Raw genomic sequence first — 18020 nt, 5'->3', positions numbered from 1 at the left:
CTAATGAGGACCCACATGACCTCACGAGTCCTCATCCTCACGCGCCCTCACATCATGAGGGCCCTCATGGCCTCACGACCCCTCATTCTCACGAGCCCTCGCCTCGTGAATACCCTCATGGCCTGACGTGCCTTCAAGACACTAGGAGGCACATGAGCCTCAAAAGCACTTTCCGTCATGTTGACATGACACGTCGGCGTTGAACTACTATGTCGGTAGTTGGTACTAATGATACTGCGCGGCATTAAACTGTTTATAGGGTTTCGTGCCGTGCCTGGATAAATTAGGTAACAGTTGTTACTGTCACAGTGAGGTTTAATGTTAGTGTTTGGCATCAGCAAAGAGGATCCCGAGCCCATGACCTCATCCGTGAGGCCCCTCACGAAAGGCCTCATGACCTCATTCGTGAGGTCCCTCACGAAAGGCCTCACGGCCTCATCCGTGAGGTTCCTCACGAAAGGCCCCACGATCTCATCCGTGAGGTTCCTCACGAAAGGCCTCGCGGCCTCATCCGTGAGGATCCTCACAAAGGGCCTCGCGGCCTCACCCATTAGACTCTTCAGAAGAATACGTCGTACCTTCACGTATTGTTGGCCTCACGACGACTGGCCTCATAAGGGACCTCACGGTGGGCCTCATGAGGAACAATGCCTCACGACTGCCCTCGTGAGGAACATTCAGCGTGGTCTGGCCTCACTCGCCCTCACCTCATCGTCGTAAGGTGAGGATAAGGCGTCTTCATGAGGGTCCTCATAAGTGAAGACACCCAGCTATGGTTATATGTGAAAAAGTCATCAACATTGAGATTCGTCATCAACTTAAACAAACTGTCAATATAAGTAGGAAAAGAAAAAAAGCATAAAAATGAATGCCTGAAAGCCCAGTGCCACTGAAAACCCAGTGCAAAGCCAGCGAAGTATACAAGGAAAAAAATAGCCGGAGCTCTTTGGCTGCACGTATAGCATATGTTTGTAACTCAAATGTCGCCATGCCAGTACTGGAGAGCTGTTTCGGGCTTGTTGGGCCTCATCAACAGTACGCAGGCAGGCAACGTTTGAGTGGATGACGACTGGTTCGTAAATTACAAACGTCTGCAAATAACCAGTGGTCTCCCTGCAAAAAAGAAAAAAAAAAGGAAAAAAAAGAAATGATAATAATAAAAATGAAAAAAAGCAGAGTACCCTGATTGCCAGCTCCGTATGCTCGAGTCACAAGTTACAGAAAAAGAGGTGCGGATGACACAGTGCATGCAGTTTTGAACTCCCTTCGAACAAACGTCTTTCGAACAAACGGCGTGAATCAGCCGGCTTTCGATCAAACGGTTTTCGACAAAGCGGCGTTCGATCAAACGCCTTCGATCAAACGTCATTAGACCAAACGGTGTTCAAACACCCACTGACTCACGATAGATAACAATAAACTTCCATAAAAATTCGTTCTAACTACATACAAGCAGGACCAAGCTGTTACATAAACTTCAAACTGACACATTAAGCGGCCTTGGTAGTCGCCATTCATTCCACCTTTCTCACCCTATGACCTTGTTCCAAATGCGGGAGAGGAAGACCCGGCCTTTGTGGTCCCCCGCCTTTCGGTGCATATGAGCATTCGGATGTTCTGGACGTTTGGTGCTTATGAGTAGCTTCTCCCCTCCTGCTCATTTCCACCAAACGCTCAAAACCAACAACTTTTTTTCGGTGCATATGAGCGTTTGGAGGTTTTGAGCGTTCGGAGGTTATGAGCATTTGGTGCTTATGAGCTACTACCGGGGTTGTGCCTCATATGCACCAAATGCTCATAACCTCCAAACGCTCAAAACCTCCGAACGCTCATATGCACCGAAAAAAAGTTGGTGGTTTTGAGCGTTTGGTGGAAATGAGCAGGAGGGGAGAACCTGCTCATAAGCACCAAACGTCCAGAACATCCGAATGCTCATATGCACCGAAAGGCGGGCGACCATAAAGGCCGGGTCTTCCTCTCCCGCATTTGGAACAAGGTCATAGGATGAGAAAGGTGGAAGGAATGGCCATTACCAAGACCGCTTAATGTGTCAGTTTGAAGTTTATGTAACAGCTTGGTCCTGCTTGTATGTAGCCAGAACGAATAGCGCCTTCTCGTTTATGGATTTCAATTTGAGCTTTATTTTCATAGACATGGAGGCAGCCTAGGACAAAAGACTTGATTCTAGCTCGAAAGGCACTCGGCTTCCAGGGCTGTAGCAACAAAAAGCGTGGTCCCCTCCGAACATATGTCCGGGTTCACTTACAGTGCAGAAGCTGGAATACGATATTTATATAGGGTTTATATTATGCATACATAGGCCTGCAGTGAACATTTGCGCAAAACCCTTCTTTCGAACAAGAGAGAAACCAGGAAGGTAATCCTGAAGATGTGGGTTCGATCCCTACAGCTGGCTAACCTTTTCAGTGACTTTCATCTTTCATCCTTCTTTCGAGCCTTGTTCTTCGCAAGTTGGTTAATCAATGCATCATAGTCCAGAGATATGATAACCATGTTTTCGGTTGACTACGAACTCAGAAAGCCTGACATCTCTTATGGTTAATTGAGCACAGGATATTCTTGATGGGTCACTTTCATTGTGCTGAGACTTCTTTCAGCATCAGCGACAGTAGCTGGTGTGGTCAGAAAATAGAGTGCTGACGCAAATGCATCGTGTACGTTAAAAATTGTTTGGCGTCTCTTTGTTTGGCGTCCTCTCTTTTTCTCAATGACACAAAAGGATATTCCATTACAAGTTCGCTGGCAACGATGTCTACCATTTTTACTTCAAAATTTTTGCTGCGATGCTCCAGTTCAAGTTCCCATTGACGCTGCCCCAAGTTGTTAGCGTTTGCGTTTTACAGAAATCCAAACAACTTTTACCACTCCACGAGTTGGTTGACAAAACAGAAGATATGGCCTGATCAGTGAGAATAAGAAAGAACTGAGATTTGAATTTTCGTTCTGCAGAAAGACGACTCTTCCTTTTTATTATTTTTTTTTCACTTTTAGGAGAAGGTAGGAGACATTGCAGAACTGCTTCATGATCTTGTCGCGTTGTCTGTACTCCGCAAAATAAAGAGAGGAACAGAAAGAACAGACGCAATTTGTACAATACAAGCGGTGCAGCAAATGGAACCGCTTTTATGTTCCTCATTAAATGGCGTCCAGCATTTATTGTTCATTAAGATTAATGCTAATTTAAAAAAGCATGTCTTCCAATTTCGCACAAATGAGGAGTGCGAATGATAGCACTTTATTGGCTAGGATTCGGTTTATCAGATGTCCACAACGACGCTCCTGTATTTTTGGGCGCACGGAACCGCGCTGGACCATTTCTTCGGCCACGCAACCAGGGACCAATTTTTCCGGGACGAACTTTTCCGGGACTATTTCTTTCCGAAACTCCATCCAACATGCTCTACACATTCTCGCTCCTATAGTTATTATACCTTCGGTCTGGAAGATGACTGGTTTGGTTCTTTGGATGATTGGTTTTCAACTCATTTCTGTTTGCTCACCGTTTTAGGCATTCAAGAACAACATTATTTCCTCTTATAAGTAGAACTCAGAAATTTACGTGCCAAAACCATGAAAATAGACAGATATTTAGAAAAAAAAAAAACCTAAACAGGCAAGAACATGCAAAACAGACACGTTGTAGCACATGCCAAAACTACTTCTAATGTACGCTTCACGACGCAGACTTTATACTGTGGAACTGTAGCGAATGCTACAGAACAATTCGAACCATTGTGCAGCGTCAATCCTCCTTCCTGCACCGCTAGTTCAAGCTCACTGGGTGTTATCGTTGAACCTCTAACATATATTCAGTTTAATGTTATTTCTTCTGTTTATTTTTACTACTCGTTTTCTCTTGTGTTTACTCGTTTATGTAGCTTAAGGCGCTATGGAGTCGACGGCGTTCCATGTTGATATCCGTTCATCGGCCACATTTTCTCTTACACGTTTTGTCAACCACACTCTACCTCAGGTAGGCGAATTTAATTCACTGTGGTGACGATGAAAGGTCTCTCCATTGTTGGCCTCACAGAGGTGGGCAACGTCACGACTGACGGCCTTGGGGAATGTGCATCCTGGTCGACTTCTATAGGAACTGTGCCGACATATGATTTGGTCGAAAGACATTTAATCGAAGATCGAAACGGCAGCGGTCGTTTGATCGATTTTTTATTGGTTCACTTGGAGTGTTGAACGCCGGAGTTCTAAATGCCGTTATCCTAAGCAACATTTAACTGCGTGTAACCCGTTTGCTCGTAAACACATTCGTCATGCTAACCCACTTTGTCAAATAATAATTGATTTCAAGTATTAAACATTCTTGGCAAATAAATAAAAATAAATTAATGAAATTTTTCAATTATTTATTCCTGTTGAATGTGGATAAATTTTAACTGTATTATTGTTTCTGACAATCAACTGACCATTGTATAGGAGAAAGAACAGTTTTAGTTTATTTACTTTTCGCCTATGTACAGGTGAATCTAAATTTAGTTCTTGCAACAGACATGTAACCGAAGAAGTCCTTCGAAACCTAGACAAGATAAGCAGGGCAGCAGATCTTTGTACTTTCTCTATTTTTTCGGATAGCCTGCATGTGTAGTGACCCAGATTGCAGATGCATACACTAAACGAGGTTGAACTAAGGTTTTATATGCTGTTAATTTAATATATTTCGTTGTGCCATGGCGAAATTTCCTTCTTAGCATCCACAGACTTGGAGTGGCTTTCGCGCACATATGGCTATCCCGTTTCAGACCGTTCCCTTTAAATATGTCACCAGCAATGAGAAGGGTGCTCAGAAGAAACACTGACTATCGGCTGCTCCCAACCTGGGGCAACTTTCTTCAACATGTGTCCGACTAGTTCGTAAATTACAAACGTCTGCAAGTAACCAGCGGTCTCCCTGCAAAAAAAAAAAAAAGAAGAAAAGAAAAGGAAAAGGAATAATAATAATAAAAATGAAAAAAAGCAGAGTACCCTGATTGCCAGCTCCGTATGCTCGAGTCAAAAGTTACAGAAAAAGAGGTGCGGATGACACAGTGCATGCAGTTTTGAACTCCCTTCGAACAAACGACTTTCGAACAAACGGCATCGATCAACCGGCTTTCGATCAAACGGTTATCGACGAAGCGGCGTTCGATCAAACGTCATTAGACCAAACGGCGTTCGACCAAATGGGCGGACACTACGGCGTTCAAACACCAATTGACTTACGATAGATAAAAATAAACTTCCATAAAAATTCGTTCTGACTACATACAAGCAGGACCAAGCTGTTACATAAACTTCAAACTGACACATTAAGCGGCCTTGGTAGTCGTCATTCATTCCACCTTTCTCACCCTATGACCTTGTTCCAAATGCGGGAGAGGAAGACCCGGCCTTTGTGGTCTCCCGCCTTTCGGTGCATATGAGCATTCGGATGTTTTGGACGTTTGGTGCTTATGAGCAGCATCTCCCCTCCTGCTCATTTCCACCAAACGCTCAAAACCACCAACTTTTTTTCGGTGCATATGAGCGTTTGGAGGTTTTGAGCGTTTGGAGGTTATGAGCATTTGGTGCTTATGAGCTACTACCACTACCGGACGGTATGTGTCTTATCAATGCTCTTTAGTTTCACGAGTCTGTTCAAGGCCTTCTACCTACCCGTCCACCCCTAATGCACTCGACTTTCAGTACATTGTGCTGCTTGGGAGTGTCTTCGGCTGTCTCACCAGAGGAGATAAAGCAGGCGTCATACGCGTACACTCAGAGTGTTTCGCATAACATGTTTGAAATTCCAACGAAAAAATGTATTTGTTCGAAAAAGGTGGGGCCAATGGTATTCATCTTCGGGGAACTTTTGCTACTTTGGTATTTCCATGAGCTTTCTTTCATGGCAGGTTGAATTTTCTTAATTCAACTCGAAATTTAGCCAAGTCAAGGTAAAGTTTTACAGCGGTATATAGCTGTTAAGGGCTCAATTTCGAGACGATTTCGCGTAGTCGCATCGACGAAACCCTTCTCTCCCTTGGTGCGTTGTCGCGGGCCACGTTTGCTGTGACCTTGCGGTCACGTGCCTCAGAGGAAAAAGTGGCAGCGGCGTTTACCGGTTCACATGGCATGACACGTGAAGAGTTGCTCCACTCACGTATCGTCTCCTCGTCGCCCGCAGCAGCAGCGGGGACGGTATTGCCTGTCTATGCGCTGGTCAATAGCGGCATTATGGGTCGTCCTAGGAAGTATATGTACGGAAGAAGGTCTTGCTGTGAACCACAATCGAAAGGTCAATCCATGTATGTAGTGACGGGCGAGCTCAAATAAACAGCTCGTTCGCTGTCATTGATTTGTTGCCACCGTAACTTGCATCATATCTGCGACTTTTTGTACCAAAAATAGACAACCCATACAAAAAAAAAAAAAAAAAAAAAGAAATATGGAGAAAAAGAAAAGAAGATCAAGAAAGGAAAAGAAAAAAAAATCAGAAAAACATGTTTATGTTCAACATAATGTGATGTGATGTGATAAAGAAAAAAAATGGGGATGTGAGTTTTGACGAAGTCGTACTGGCTACCCCAGTATACTTACAAACAGATGATCAGATGATGAAAAACAAACAGATGATGCCCAGGAGAAGAACTGAGATGATAATGGAGTTCAACATGTAGGTCAAAAGTTTCGACCAAGTGAGAGTAAAACGTCGGAATCGCTGGGGCACACACAGGACACATCACACATTCCGCGTGTCAAATAATGTCCTTAGGCCCGGTTGTATGCAGTCATGAAATAATGGAAATACCCATTTCTTTGACCCGGGGTTAGCTTTTTTGTTGTTGTTGGAATTTTGATTTGGGGTATGAGGGGTGCACTATCGCCCTGTGCACTCTCTAGTTTCATGACCTTGTTGGCCACAACGACCGCAACCTGAAGACCTGCGGCAGCATAACGGTAGTGATCCTGGCAAGTTGGTACGAGTCAGACATGATGAACTTGCACTGCAACACGAGTACGGGCAGGGAAGAGGACAAGCACTGTGCTAGACTTCCAACAACTTCCTGCGGCAGGCGTCGGCTGCGTGTCCAAAACTGTTGTATCGGAAACAGCGGAGACGATTCGGGATGTACGGACGAATATCAGCTGATATGTATACCACTTTCAGTTTGTCGGGGAGCCTGGTCGTGTCAAAGGTCAGGACTATGTTTCTGGAGTTGGAATCAGGAAAGAAAAATATGGCGATGGTGGCTCCTACAAAACGCAGGAGCCGGCTTCTCCAAAACACTTCAAACTAAAATATAAACTATTGACTAACTAACTAACTATGTTTCTAACTGTTCGTGTTTCCTCATTTTAGTTTTCTCGCAATGACTATATCGCTGCTCTATTAACGTTATAAGAATCTCTTCCGCCTGTACATAAATTAGCTCGGGGACTGCAATAGCCCCAAGATAGGTGATTAATGTCTTATATAACGTTGAAGATATGCGTTTGTCCAGCATTTCAGGAGCATCAAGGATTGTCTCGCAATCGGCTGCAGACGTGCATTTTATTGGGAGCTCTCCCGATCTGTGCTTTTTAATCTGAGCAATGTTTTTGAAAAACGACGTCAACGCCTTTTCGATAAATGGTGATGACGAGTTGGTGTTTATTGGCGCATGAGGAACTTTTTTTATGTGTGTGTGTGTGTGTGTGTGTGAGAGGGACAGAGGTGGCGGCTGACAATGTGTGATGTGATAGAAGAATTAAAAAAAAGGAGTATAATGTACTTTGGACTGTATGGTTTGTTGCTTGAATTTGAATTTTTACCCATAAACGAGTTAGGTAAACGGTTACCGTCGCCCACATTTCATACTCATACATGTTGGAAGGTTCAGGAGTTGTGACAACCCATCAGCCGGGGCTTGACCCCGACTGTCACCGTTCGAGGCTTCTACCCTCCACCTTACGTCCCCTCGGCCCGGTAGGTAAGACATTGAGCCCCGGGGGCTGGGATTCGTGGTGTTGCCACTCATCACACATCGGCGAAAGCCGGTGTCCCCTGTGGGGGGAGGAGGTAGCCGTGTCACAGACCAATGTCGTAAAGAATTTAACCAGAAACACAAAGTCGGGGTGTCGAGACCAACAGCAATATTACCAGCTCATAACACAGGGGCTTGAAACACCAAAATAGACACCAAAAAAACGCTTTGAAGACCTGCCATCGTGCAACATAACGAAAACAAAACCCACAGCAGAAACTGTAAGGACGAATATATGTGCTTGTAAGTGACGGTGCAAAGGAAAAACAAACGTGCATTGTTACGTATTTCATGCATCACAGGTTCATAATTCAAGGAACGAAAAGAGCATACTTGTCTCCTCTTGTGAAGCGTCCCATCCCAGTGCTGAAGACCTGTATTCGTCGTCCGATATCTTTCGAAAATTCGTTTAGTCGCTTTTCGTAGAGGCTTCCCTGCAAAATATTTGAAACAACAAATTTACACAAAATTTGTGACGCGTGTAGCATCTCGACAAGAAAGTTGTGGACCGTCTGAGGTCGAAAGTCTTCATAAGTGGTTTGTGACGTGAAGCTAATAAATGCAATAACACCATCATATAATAATGTAATGTAAAACGTAATAATACAAATTGTCTGTGGTGCATATTCTGTTATTTGCATATCTTGTCTAATTCCTAGAAATGACCTCTTCCATATGATTTATCACGCTTCTACTTCACTTTGTCTGTGTGCCATTCAACAGTTCCTTTAATTTCGATATAAACTTGAATAATCAAGCTTATTCGCCATAACGTTGAATGCAGTGGTTGCCCATATCTTTATTTTTCAATAATAATATTTCATTTTGACATGTGTACAGGAATAGGCCAGGTTGGCCTTTGCCTTTTGGCATGTGGATCCACGTTTTCAGTGGCAAATAGTGGCATTTGCTCTCAAGCAATCCCGACTATAAAGAGAGATGCTTAGCACAAACAGGCGAGGCGCAGAGAAAGAACACACACAACACGGGCGCTGATCATGTACCAACAAGCCCAGATTTCTTCGTTATTCTGACTATAAAGATTTCCTCATGAATAGAAGGCTATTCTGAGTAATCCTGAACAACACAGTCAGCAACAAATCGCTCGAATATGTGTGTATAGTGTCATGAGCAGACTTGTACAAAATACTGCGCAAAAGTATTTAAAATAAGATACTAAATACTCTACGGAAAAAGTATTTAAAATAGAGTACAAAATACTCAAAGCTGAAAGTAACTTGAGTGGAGTACTAAATACTCTAAGAAGTATTTAAGATACTCTTTAAAGTATTTTAGTATTAGCAGTAAGTGAAACGCGTATTCTGAACGTGGCCTTACAAATGAAAGGAATAAACTTCATGAGCCATGCATATCTTTCATTTGCAACCTCTTGGTGTCAAGTAATGTTTGGTGAACTTTGGTGAACTCAAGTAAACTTTGTTGATATATTCTGACCCAAAACTTCGTAATCCCTCCTGTATGTCGATTCGGGTCTTTCATCCTCTGGTACGTGTTTATTGCTTTGATGATCAAGGAAATAAATGCCGGGATTATCTTGCACCTAATCCCCTGGTGATTCACCTGGCAATATGAATAGGAACGGTTTTCTGACGAAGTTGGTTATTGACAAGCAAGGCCAGGCTTGGGACCAGCCTATTGTACAAGAGGATAAATGATAGATTCGCAAATTCCCGAAAAAAGAAAAAGAAGAAAAAGGTGGTTAAATTCCAGTGAGCTGAAAATCTCGGCACGGCGGGAAGCGTGCTGGATATGGCTTGACGAGGAAGGAAAGTAGTTTGAGCACTGAGTAGCAAATACCGAAAAAAGTATTTTAAATACATTAAAAATACTTGTCGCAAAAAGTATTGAGTAGAGTACCAAAATACCGGGAAAAGTATTTAAAATACTGTATTTTGAGTACGTACTCAAGATACGTACAAGTCTGGACTCATGAGGAACTTTTTACTGCCACAGACCGGATCGAAAAAATGCGAACCGTCCGTACTGCTTGGAGGCCGTCGTCCACACCTCATGTGGCGAATTTCCCCATTCACCATCATTAATTTATCTGTTGTTGTTGTTGGAGGCCGTCGAGGCTTTCGTATTCGGGAAGGGGCCGATTCGTACTCGGTTCGTAACCTATACCCTGCTTTAGTTATTGCGTTTGCGCATCGGACATATTGTTCGGTCACCTTCGAACATCGTATTTTGTACTTGCAATTTCATGGCGATGGTTCATTGATAAGCTTCTCTTTCAAGTACAGGTTGGGACAATAGTTTACGGAACACGCGAGTGACGTACTTTTTCTTCGGTGCGACACCCTAGCGGCTGCCGGAAGCGGGTGAGTTCACTGTTTCGGAGGGGTGGACGGATGCGCGGCTAGCGACACGCAGTGGTCGCTCCAGTGTCGCTTGGGTGTGCCTGGGAAGTACGAGTTACCGCTGTGTGTCGCTCACAGCGCACCCTTCCATCCCTCCGAAACAGTGAACTGACCCGCTTCCGGTTGCCGCAAGGGTGTCGCACCGAAGAAAAAGTACGTCGCTCGCGTGTTCCGTAAACTATCAGTCCCAACCTGTACATGCAATGATTGCACGTGGTAGAACAGCAATGATGGCCAGGCTGCCGGTGTAAAGACAGCATCTAGAAAAGGGATGGCTGAGCGCAAGCCAAGCAGGCGGAGGTCGTGCCTCTCGCGCTTCGTCATCACTCAGCTGGTCGTGCAGTGACATCGCCAGCATGGTGTCATCTGGGTGAAAAAGTGGGCCAACGACTTGGGTTTCTTTTAGTGCAACACAACAGCCCTTAGACGTTTTATTTATTTTTAGTGGCAACCGACTTGAAAGAAATGAATAATCGCCGCAACACTTGGATGGCCGAGCGTGTTAAAGCTTCCGCTCGTCCGTGGCAGCCAAGGTCGTGGTGAAGACTTGGAGGTGGTGGGTTCGAATCATACCAGCAGCTGTATTGTCTGAGGTTTTCTCAGGGTTTTCCGTCACTCTCTAGATGAGTGCCGACATACTTTCCCTTGAAGTCGGCGCAGGACGCACCCTAACCCCCTTGAATCTAACCACTCCAAGCAGCACAACATCGTAGCCCAATAATGGACCAATATTGGCAATGCCGGCCCGATACTGGACCAAGATTGGACCGATGTTGGTCCAATATTGGGTCGAGATGATGTGCTGCTCTGGACGTCTGTACGCGATTCATAGCCGCAGTTGCTTCGCGGGGCTAACACGGAATAAAAAAAAATTTTTGGCTTGCTTGCCGTTTAAATCATCAATGGCGTCCACCATATGATTTGCTGCCTATATTTTTTATGCAATCTTGCTGCCATAAATGCGATATTGATATCTTGCGCGCCACCATTCTTAAATAAATAAACAGGTTATGTTCCTTCGTGAAACAGCCTAAACGGTCTTTGTAGCGTGAGGAGGAAATTGCTAAAACACGGTCACCACACAATACCCGACAAATGTTCATCATAACTTTTACACACAAAAAATCACATTGAGTAGTTTGTGCGACTTCTCTCTCTCTCTACCTCTCGTTTGTTGTCGAATGCTAGTCCCAGAACGGGAAAAGCGTGAGAGATGTTTCAAAGTTCACCGGACGCATGTTACGTAATCGGGCCCTCCGTTGTCTCTATACTAGTGGCATACAAACGCAAATGGTTCCTTGATGCGTTCCTCAATGACAACATGAAGGATTTGACATTTCGTCCGGGAGATCGCCTGGCAACAGGACGGCGATACCAACCAAGAAGTCGGCTTCCCTTCCTCGCAATTTTGCGAAAAGCAGTTGCCTGAACATCATAACTTTGAATAGTCGCGCGTACATCCCAACGAGAAATGGGATGCTTTTAAAACGCATGTCACCTGAGCGCAGGGTATTTAACTATCTCTCTTACCGCCATACATTATCAGTGAAAAATTAGACGTGAACACGAATAAACTGCCTGGTATCGAAGTAAGTTAACAATAAATAAAAAATCCAAAATAAAAATCAGCATAACAAAATTAAAAAATTTGCAGCAAAATAAATAGAGTTTTAGTTATGGCGTACGCAAGGAAGCAGCGTGTTCACATAGCGCACACGCTGTATGCAAAGTCACGTTCAGCGCACGCGGAGTGTGCACACGCTATTTCCTTACGAACGCAAATCGATTGCGCACGCAGTACTAAAACTCTCCGATGAAAAGCACAACAATTACAACACTTTATTTTGGGGATTATGATGCTATACTCGCAAAAACACAAGACCTGTCAATACCGATGCAGGTACGCGATATCTCTGTTTAACGAAAAGACAATAGGAGCATGTTTAATTTTAGGAAGCTCACTTGGCGTTATTGCAGAAGACACACATTAAAAATTAAGAAAGGAAAGGTAAAGCTTGACAGGCTAACGACATAGAAGCGGACACGAACAGCGGTGTCAATTAACGTACTTTCCTGTGCGCTCAAGCGGCGAAAAAGGAAAGGGAAGCGATAACATTGCTAATAAAGTCAAGCACAATGTCAATGCCAGATGGATCATATTCAAGCGCTGTATATCGCGGCAAAAGGTAAATGTGCGTAATGCCCACACACGCTGCTATCTGAAATGACAGCCCCTGTCATCCAAGGGAAGCCAGAAGAAGAACTGGAACGGCCTAGCTCAGCGACGTGTCGCTACTATGCAGCCGGTATCGCGATACAAAAAAAAAAAAAAGAAAAAAAAAGAAAAGAAGAGAAAAAAAAAAAAAAAACTTCAAAAGCAAGAATAGTGAAAGAATAACAAAGATGTGACACCGCTATAGCCGCCCGGGTGGTATATAATATGACCTAGTGCGTGGGAGAGAGTACGAAATATAGCAGTACCATTAGAAGTTATGGAAGATCAACGAAGTAAAGTATAACGATACAGCCATTTGTTTAAAATCAGTAGATAATGCGCAGAGATCCTGGCGGTCGATATTTAGACTTATGAGAATGCGAAACCGGGAATAAGGATAAAGAGAGACAGCAAAACGGCATTGTGTTCTCTGACGAAAACCCGAGACTGGGACTTCTTAGCCACCAGCTCGCTTGCTTTTTAACCATTTTATCTATATTGTGTTCTCCCTTTCCTTGTTGAGAAGCCCTGGCGTATGCGCGTCTGAAGCGTTCAACAGGTTTAAATTAGCTTTAATTACGAATACACAGATGCTCTGTCCGTCTCCTGTTGTTCGTTCTGTTCCGTTGTTGGTGTCCTTGTGGCCCTGTCTCCTATCTTTTCCTCCTTTCTCTCTCTCTTTTTTTTTCTTTTTAATCAGAGAGGACGACCGTCCTTTTTAGACTTCGCTTTATCCTCACAATAATAGAGAGTTTTAGTGGATCGTTTTCACCGAAATGGTTCGCGAATGGTTTTGCCGCTGCCCAACCAGAGCATTCCATTCTGAGTCACATCACCCATAACGACAACGCACCGAGATAACGTTGGGAACGTTATGTTACGCTGTGGCAATACCTGATACATCGTAATATCTGGTTAGAGACAAAATACTGAAATGGAGGCGTGGCCAAAGGGCTCACTGTCTTAAATGTGCTGACACTATTGTTGGCTGTACAATTTGCATAAATGAGCACAACGTGAACTTTTAACGGTATAACGTCACTCACTCATCAAAGAGTGAGCCGACGTTACTTGTTAACGTGCACTTAAGAAGAAGCAAGCTGATAACAGAAACACATTATTTCACAGGAAGAAACCTTCAAAGGACACTGAGAAAATGTACAGAAGCCGCAGTCTGTTAGCAATTCATATTATTTGTAGTTTATTTTATATTTTTTTAAATTTAATTTTATACATTTTAGTTTTTGTAAACAATGTTAGCCAGCAGTTGATGGATATAGTATATGCGACAGTTATAAAGGTAAAAATAAATACAAGCTATAATACACAATAAACAAGCAATTACACGTGCTGTAATAAAACGCAGAAGATTGCCCACACAGTACATTACCCATTATTCCCTAATTCTTTTTCTTTTTATTTATTTCCTATTTATTTATTTATTTATTTATTTCTTATTCCTTCCTATTTCTTTCTTTAATTCTTTTCTTTTTATTTATTTACTATTTCTTGATTTTCTTTCTTTCTTTCTTTATTTATTTCTGGAATAGCAAGCCGACGTCTCGTTTGACTGATCTTTCCCCCGTTTTTTTTCCCTTTGCGTCTAATAAATATATACCCCCCCCCCCCATTGTTAGAACCACTGTTAACATCCTCAGTAAGGAACGACTAAACAGCAGCGATGGCCAGTAGTAAACTACATGTAGTTAAACAACCTGATTGTAGTTAAAAACTAGTTATCAACTACTTGCAAAAATCTAGTGTGCAACTACTAGTTAAACCACTATTTCGAGTAGTTAACTACAGTAGTTAGGTTACTGCTAGCGCCAACTACTTCCGATTCTGCCGCAAGCTTTACGGCACGATTGTGCTTCCGACTTTTACCTTGAGCTACTTGTTTGATGAGAACGGAGGTGCAGAGCAATTGTGCCGTGCATGCGTACTGAATCTTCTTTTATCATCGCTTGTGATTCATATTTAGGTGTCCAAGGGTACTGTAGAATGGGATTGGTGTTGATGGACAACGTTAAGTAGTTAGAGATGTAGTTAAAATACATTCCAGTGGTTAAAGAAGTAGTTTTAACTACCTCCCGTGAAAAGTAGTTGAACTACTAGTTAAACTATTCCATCGCGAAGTAGTTAGTAGTTACAGTTAAACTACTGTAGAAGTAGTTAGTGGCCATCACTGCTAAACAGTAAGCATCGTGACTCCTGAATCACGAAAAAAGATTTGCTTTCGGCGGGAAACCACATAGTTTGGGAACGCTTTCGAACGGACAACTTATTGTGAACGATTTTGCAAGTTTTCGTAACAAAATTGAGAACCTAAGGAAGACAAACGAGCTCATTCACAGGCTCGACGTCAGAATGACATCACGAGGGACGTCTCTGTGTTAGTGACATTCCATAGAACAAAGAGTGCGCACCCTCGCGCATGAGCCATTCCGCAGATGACACTAGCTGTGCTGGAGGAGGAGGAGGAGGAGGAGGAAGAGCGCGCCACGAACAACAACAGTTGAGCACACAGCTGTATACGCACAAGTGAGGTCATTAGAATAGTTACACTTGTCGTGGCATTAATGTCGCCCACAATTGAGCCACGCAAACAACACGCATAACGACGGCGTTAATCGTGGGTGAATGTGATAGCATTATCTCACGTGTTTGTTTTCTTTACCTCTTTTCCATAGCTCGTGAGTTACACGCAAAGTATTTTCGCGTGACTCAAGTAAAAGTGATAGACCATAGTTTATCATATCCGCTTGACACAAGGCATAAAAGCTGCTGCAGAAGGAAGGATATACCAGATGGATGATGATTTTTCCGAGTATAAAGTCCGACCTTTCAACTTTATCACTGGACAGTAACTCTGCAATGTTGTCGATCGATTGCTGCAGTTCGCTCTGTTCCTCCAAAAAGAATTCCTCAATGAAGAAAAGTGGAACGTAGCTTCGTGGATTTGTAGTGTCCCTTTTTTATCTTTAGCTGTAGTTTGCCCCTTTCCATTTAGATGAACACTCAGGTTTAAGTGGAACAAACGAATCCACATTTGTGGCACTACCATCCGTATTTTCCCGCCCCTATTTCATCCCACGCGAAAATCGTGTCTGGCATTGAAAGAAGTGCTAACATTCTTCAGTCCTATGCCAACATGGACGTTACGCCACTTTCATTAATCAAGGACGACGTGAGTAATTGCTCCCTATTTGTCCTGCCGAAAATTAACGTGAATTATTGAGGCATGAAGCTCCGCAAGCTACGCTGCTTTTAAGCCGAACGCTACAACGGCAAAGTGCCTTTGACATTTGCTCTCGAAAAATGGGGAGGGGGGATATTTTTATTAAGAAGAAAAGAAAGGAAACGTTAGCCAAGCAAAGAGCCGGCTTGCTATTCCACAAAAAAAAAAAAAATGGAGAAGAAGAAAAGAGACATTATAATAACGTCACATGCAGTACTACTATCGCACCGTAAACCAGTGATATAAAAAATAAACGTCGAGAGAAAACTTGCCGACAGTCATTTTCTGTCACTAGGACACGAGAAAATCATCACGTTAGACTGACATAATATAAGTACTTAGAACTTTTTCATGTGATGAAATACTGGTTGCATGCATACGTTAGTTACTGAAGAGTTCACCTTGTTCTGCAACCCTGCTTTTTTTTTTCTGAGTGGGGAATTCTACCGCTTTCATTGCCAAGGAGCATATTTCAATCCCTCAACCTGGCGTCACATCAAGTTTCCCCATGCCAAGTGTGCCAGAAGGACCGCAATCTACTGTTAATTGGAGCGGAAACAGCTTGTACATTTTAAGACAAATGACACACACGGAAACGTCCTCCAACAACAAACACCAGCAACTTCATTCGCACCGCAACAACAACAACAGCACAAACCCAGCAGATAAGAGAGAACTACCGACCTGCATGATTATATCCATGATGAAGAACTGCGCTTGGAAACGTCACCGAACACCCAGAAAACAGGAGTATAGCACAGCACTTTTTTCACGAACCACAAGTTGACACCGGGGGTTGTGTTGTCTCTGAACAGCTGTTGCAGTAACGCGGGAAATCCCCACTCTGACAGACTATCAAAGCCGCGAAGGATGTCGGGAAGGCTTTCAGGCACACAACCAGAAAAACTGCATCATGACAACATGAGCATCAAAAGATGCTTGCGTTAGATAAGACAAAAACTTTTCGCGGAGAGCAAGGTTAATTTGAGGGATAAGCCTACAGAAGCGAGTCTATGCGACGAGGGAAACTTACTTTAGAGTGGGGGAGGAGGAGGAGGTGGCTCGTTTTTGCCCCCTCTGGAATGTATCCAGTGAGCTTTAAAAAGCCCGCATGCAGGACTCAGAGGCAGGGATGAACGGTTATGGTCTTATACACACGCGGCGGCGGCTGCGGCCTTGCCGCGGTGTACCTGCAAGGCCGGAGGTCGTAACAGAAGCGACACCGGTGGCGGATATTGCGGTTCGTGGATTCCGGAGTTCTTTGTTGGTCTGCGTGCTGTTATCTGGCGAACGACGGTTTGTTTGTTTTATCTCCGTGTTAGCGCCGGAAAGCAACTGTGGCCATTAGCGCAGTACAGGTGTGGACAGATGGAGAGGGAACAGCAGGAAGGAGTGGGGGGTGGGATTAGTATGTTTCCTGGGCCGACTTCATGGGGAATTGTGCCGAAACCCAGCCGGTGGTAGGATTCGAACACACCACCTCCCAGCCCACAGCACGACCTTGGCTACAGGCTTGTGCGTAACGCGTTAATAGTAATTGCGTTACTCGTAATCAATTACTTTTTGAGTAATATTTCGAGTAACCAGTTACTTTTTTGTCAAAGTAATTTTTTGGAGTAATCAGTTACTTTTCTGAGTAATCGATTACTCAGTAATTGATTACTTTTCCGGCAGAGATTAACCTATCTTTCCGGTGCTCTGCCCCAAGTCAAGCCCTTCGTACCGTCAGGCTTTGTTGGGCAGTTCTACTATAGCAAGCGGAGGTCTGTGTGTTGACGTTCTGGAATATCAGGGTCGCTCTTTCTAATCTCGTTCTACACACCAGTGTGGTGGTACCTGAAGCTTTGGAGGTTTAGTGAGTCATGGGGAAGTTCCCCGCAACGCTCTTCCACAATGGGGTCAACGTCTTCGCGGGCGATAAATAAAGTAGACGTACAGATCTACTTGTCCTACACGTTTTTGTTGTTCCTGTTATTTCAGCTATTACGCTGTTGAACCTCTTTTTTTTGTTTCTTTCTTTCTTTTCTGAGGCACGCAAAGACGGGCATTTGCGTGAATGCAAAGTAACGACCGGAGTAACGCGTTACTTTTCTACTCGTCACTCAATTACATTTGGAGTAGAGTAATTGGTAACGGTAATCAATTACTTTTCGAGTAACGGGCACAAG

The 18020-nt window shown here is 43.6% G+C and overlaps 1 protein-coding gene across 1 annotated transcript in view; it reads right to left on the bottom strand.

The window, feature by feature from the left end:
* LOC135386176 (tropomodulin-like) overlaps nucleotides 1-16861 on the bottom strand; it is an 82906-nt gene extending 66045 nt beyond the window's left edge. Inside the window, exons 1-2 of the mRNA XM_064615943.1 lie at nucleotides 16537-16861; nucleotides 8352-8452 (exon numbers count right to left, since the gene is read on the bottom strand). Of these exons, the coding sequence (XP_064472013.1) occupies nucleotides 8352-8452; nucleotides 16537-16554 (119 nt within the window). The 5' untranslated portion in view covers nucleotides 16555-16861. The remainder of the gene's footprint in view (nucleotides 1-8351; nucleotides 8453-16536) is intronic.
* Between the last annotated feature and the right edge of the window lie 1159 nt (nucleotides 16862-18020).

The sequence above is a fragment of the Ornithodoros turicata genome, chromosome 2, assembly GCF_037126465.1.
Source record: "Ornithodoros turicata isolate Travis chromosome 2, ASM3712646v1, whole genome shotgun sequence".
NCBI classification, from domain to species: domain Eukaryota; kingdom Metazoa; phylum Arthropoda; class Arachnida; order Ixodida; family Argasidae; genus Ornithodoros; species Ornithodoros turicata.
Note: the sequence above shows the minus strand (reverse complement) of the source record. Positions and strands in the feature narration are given on the sequence as shown.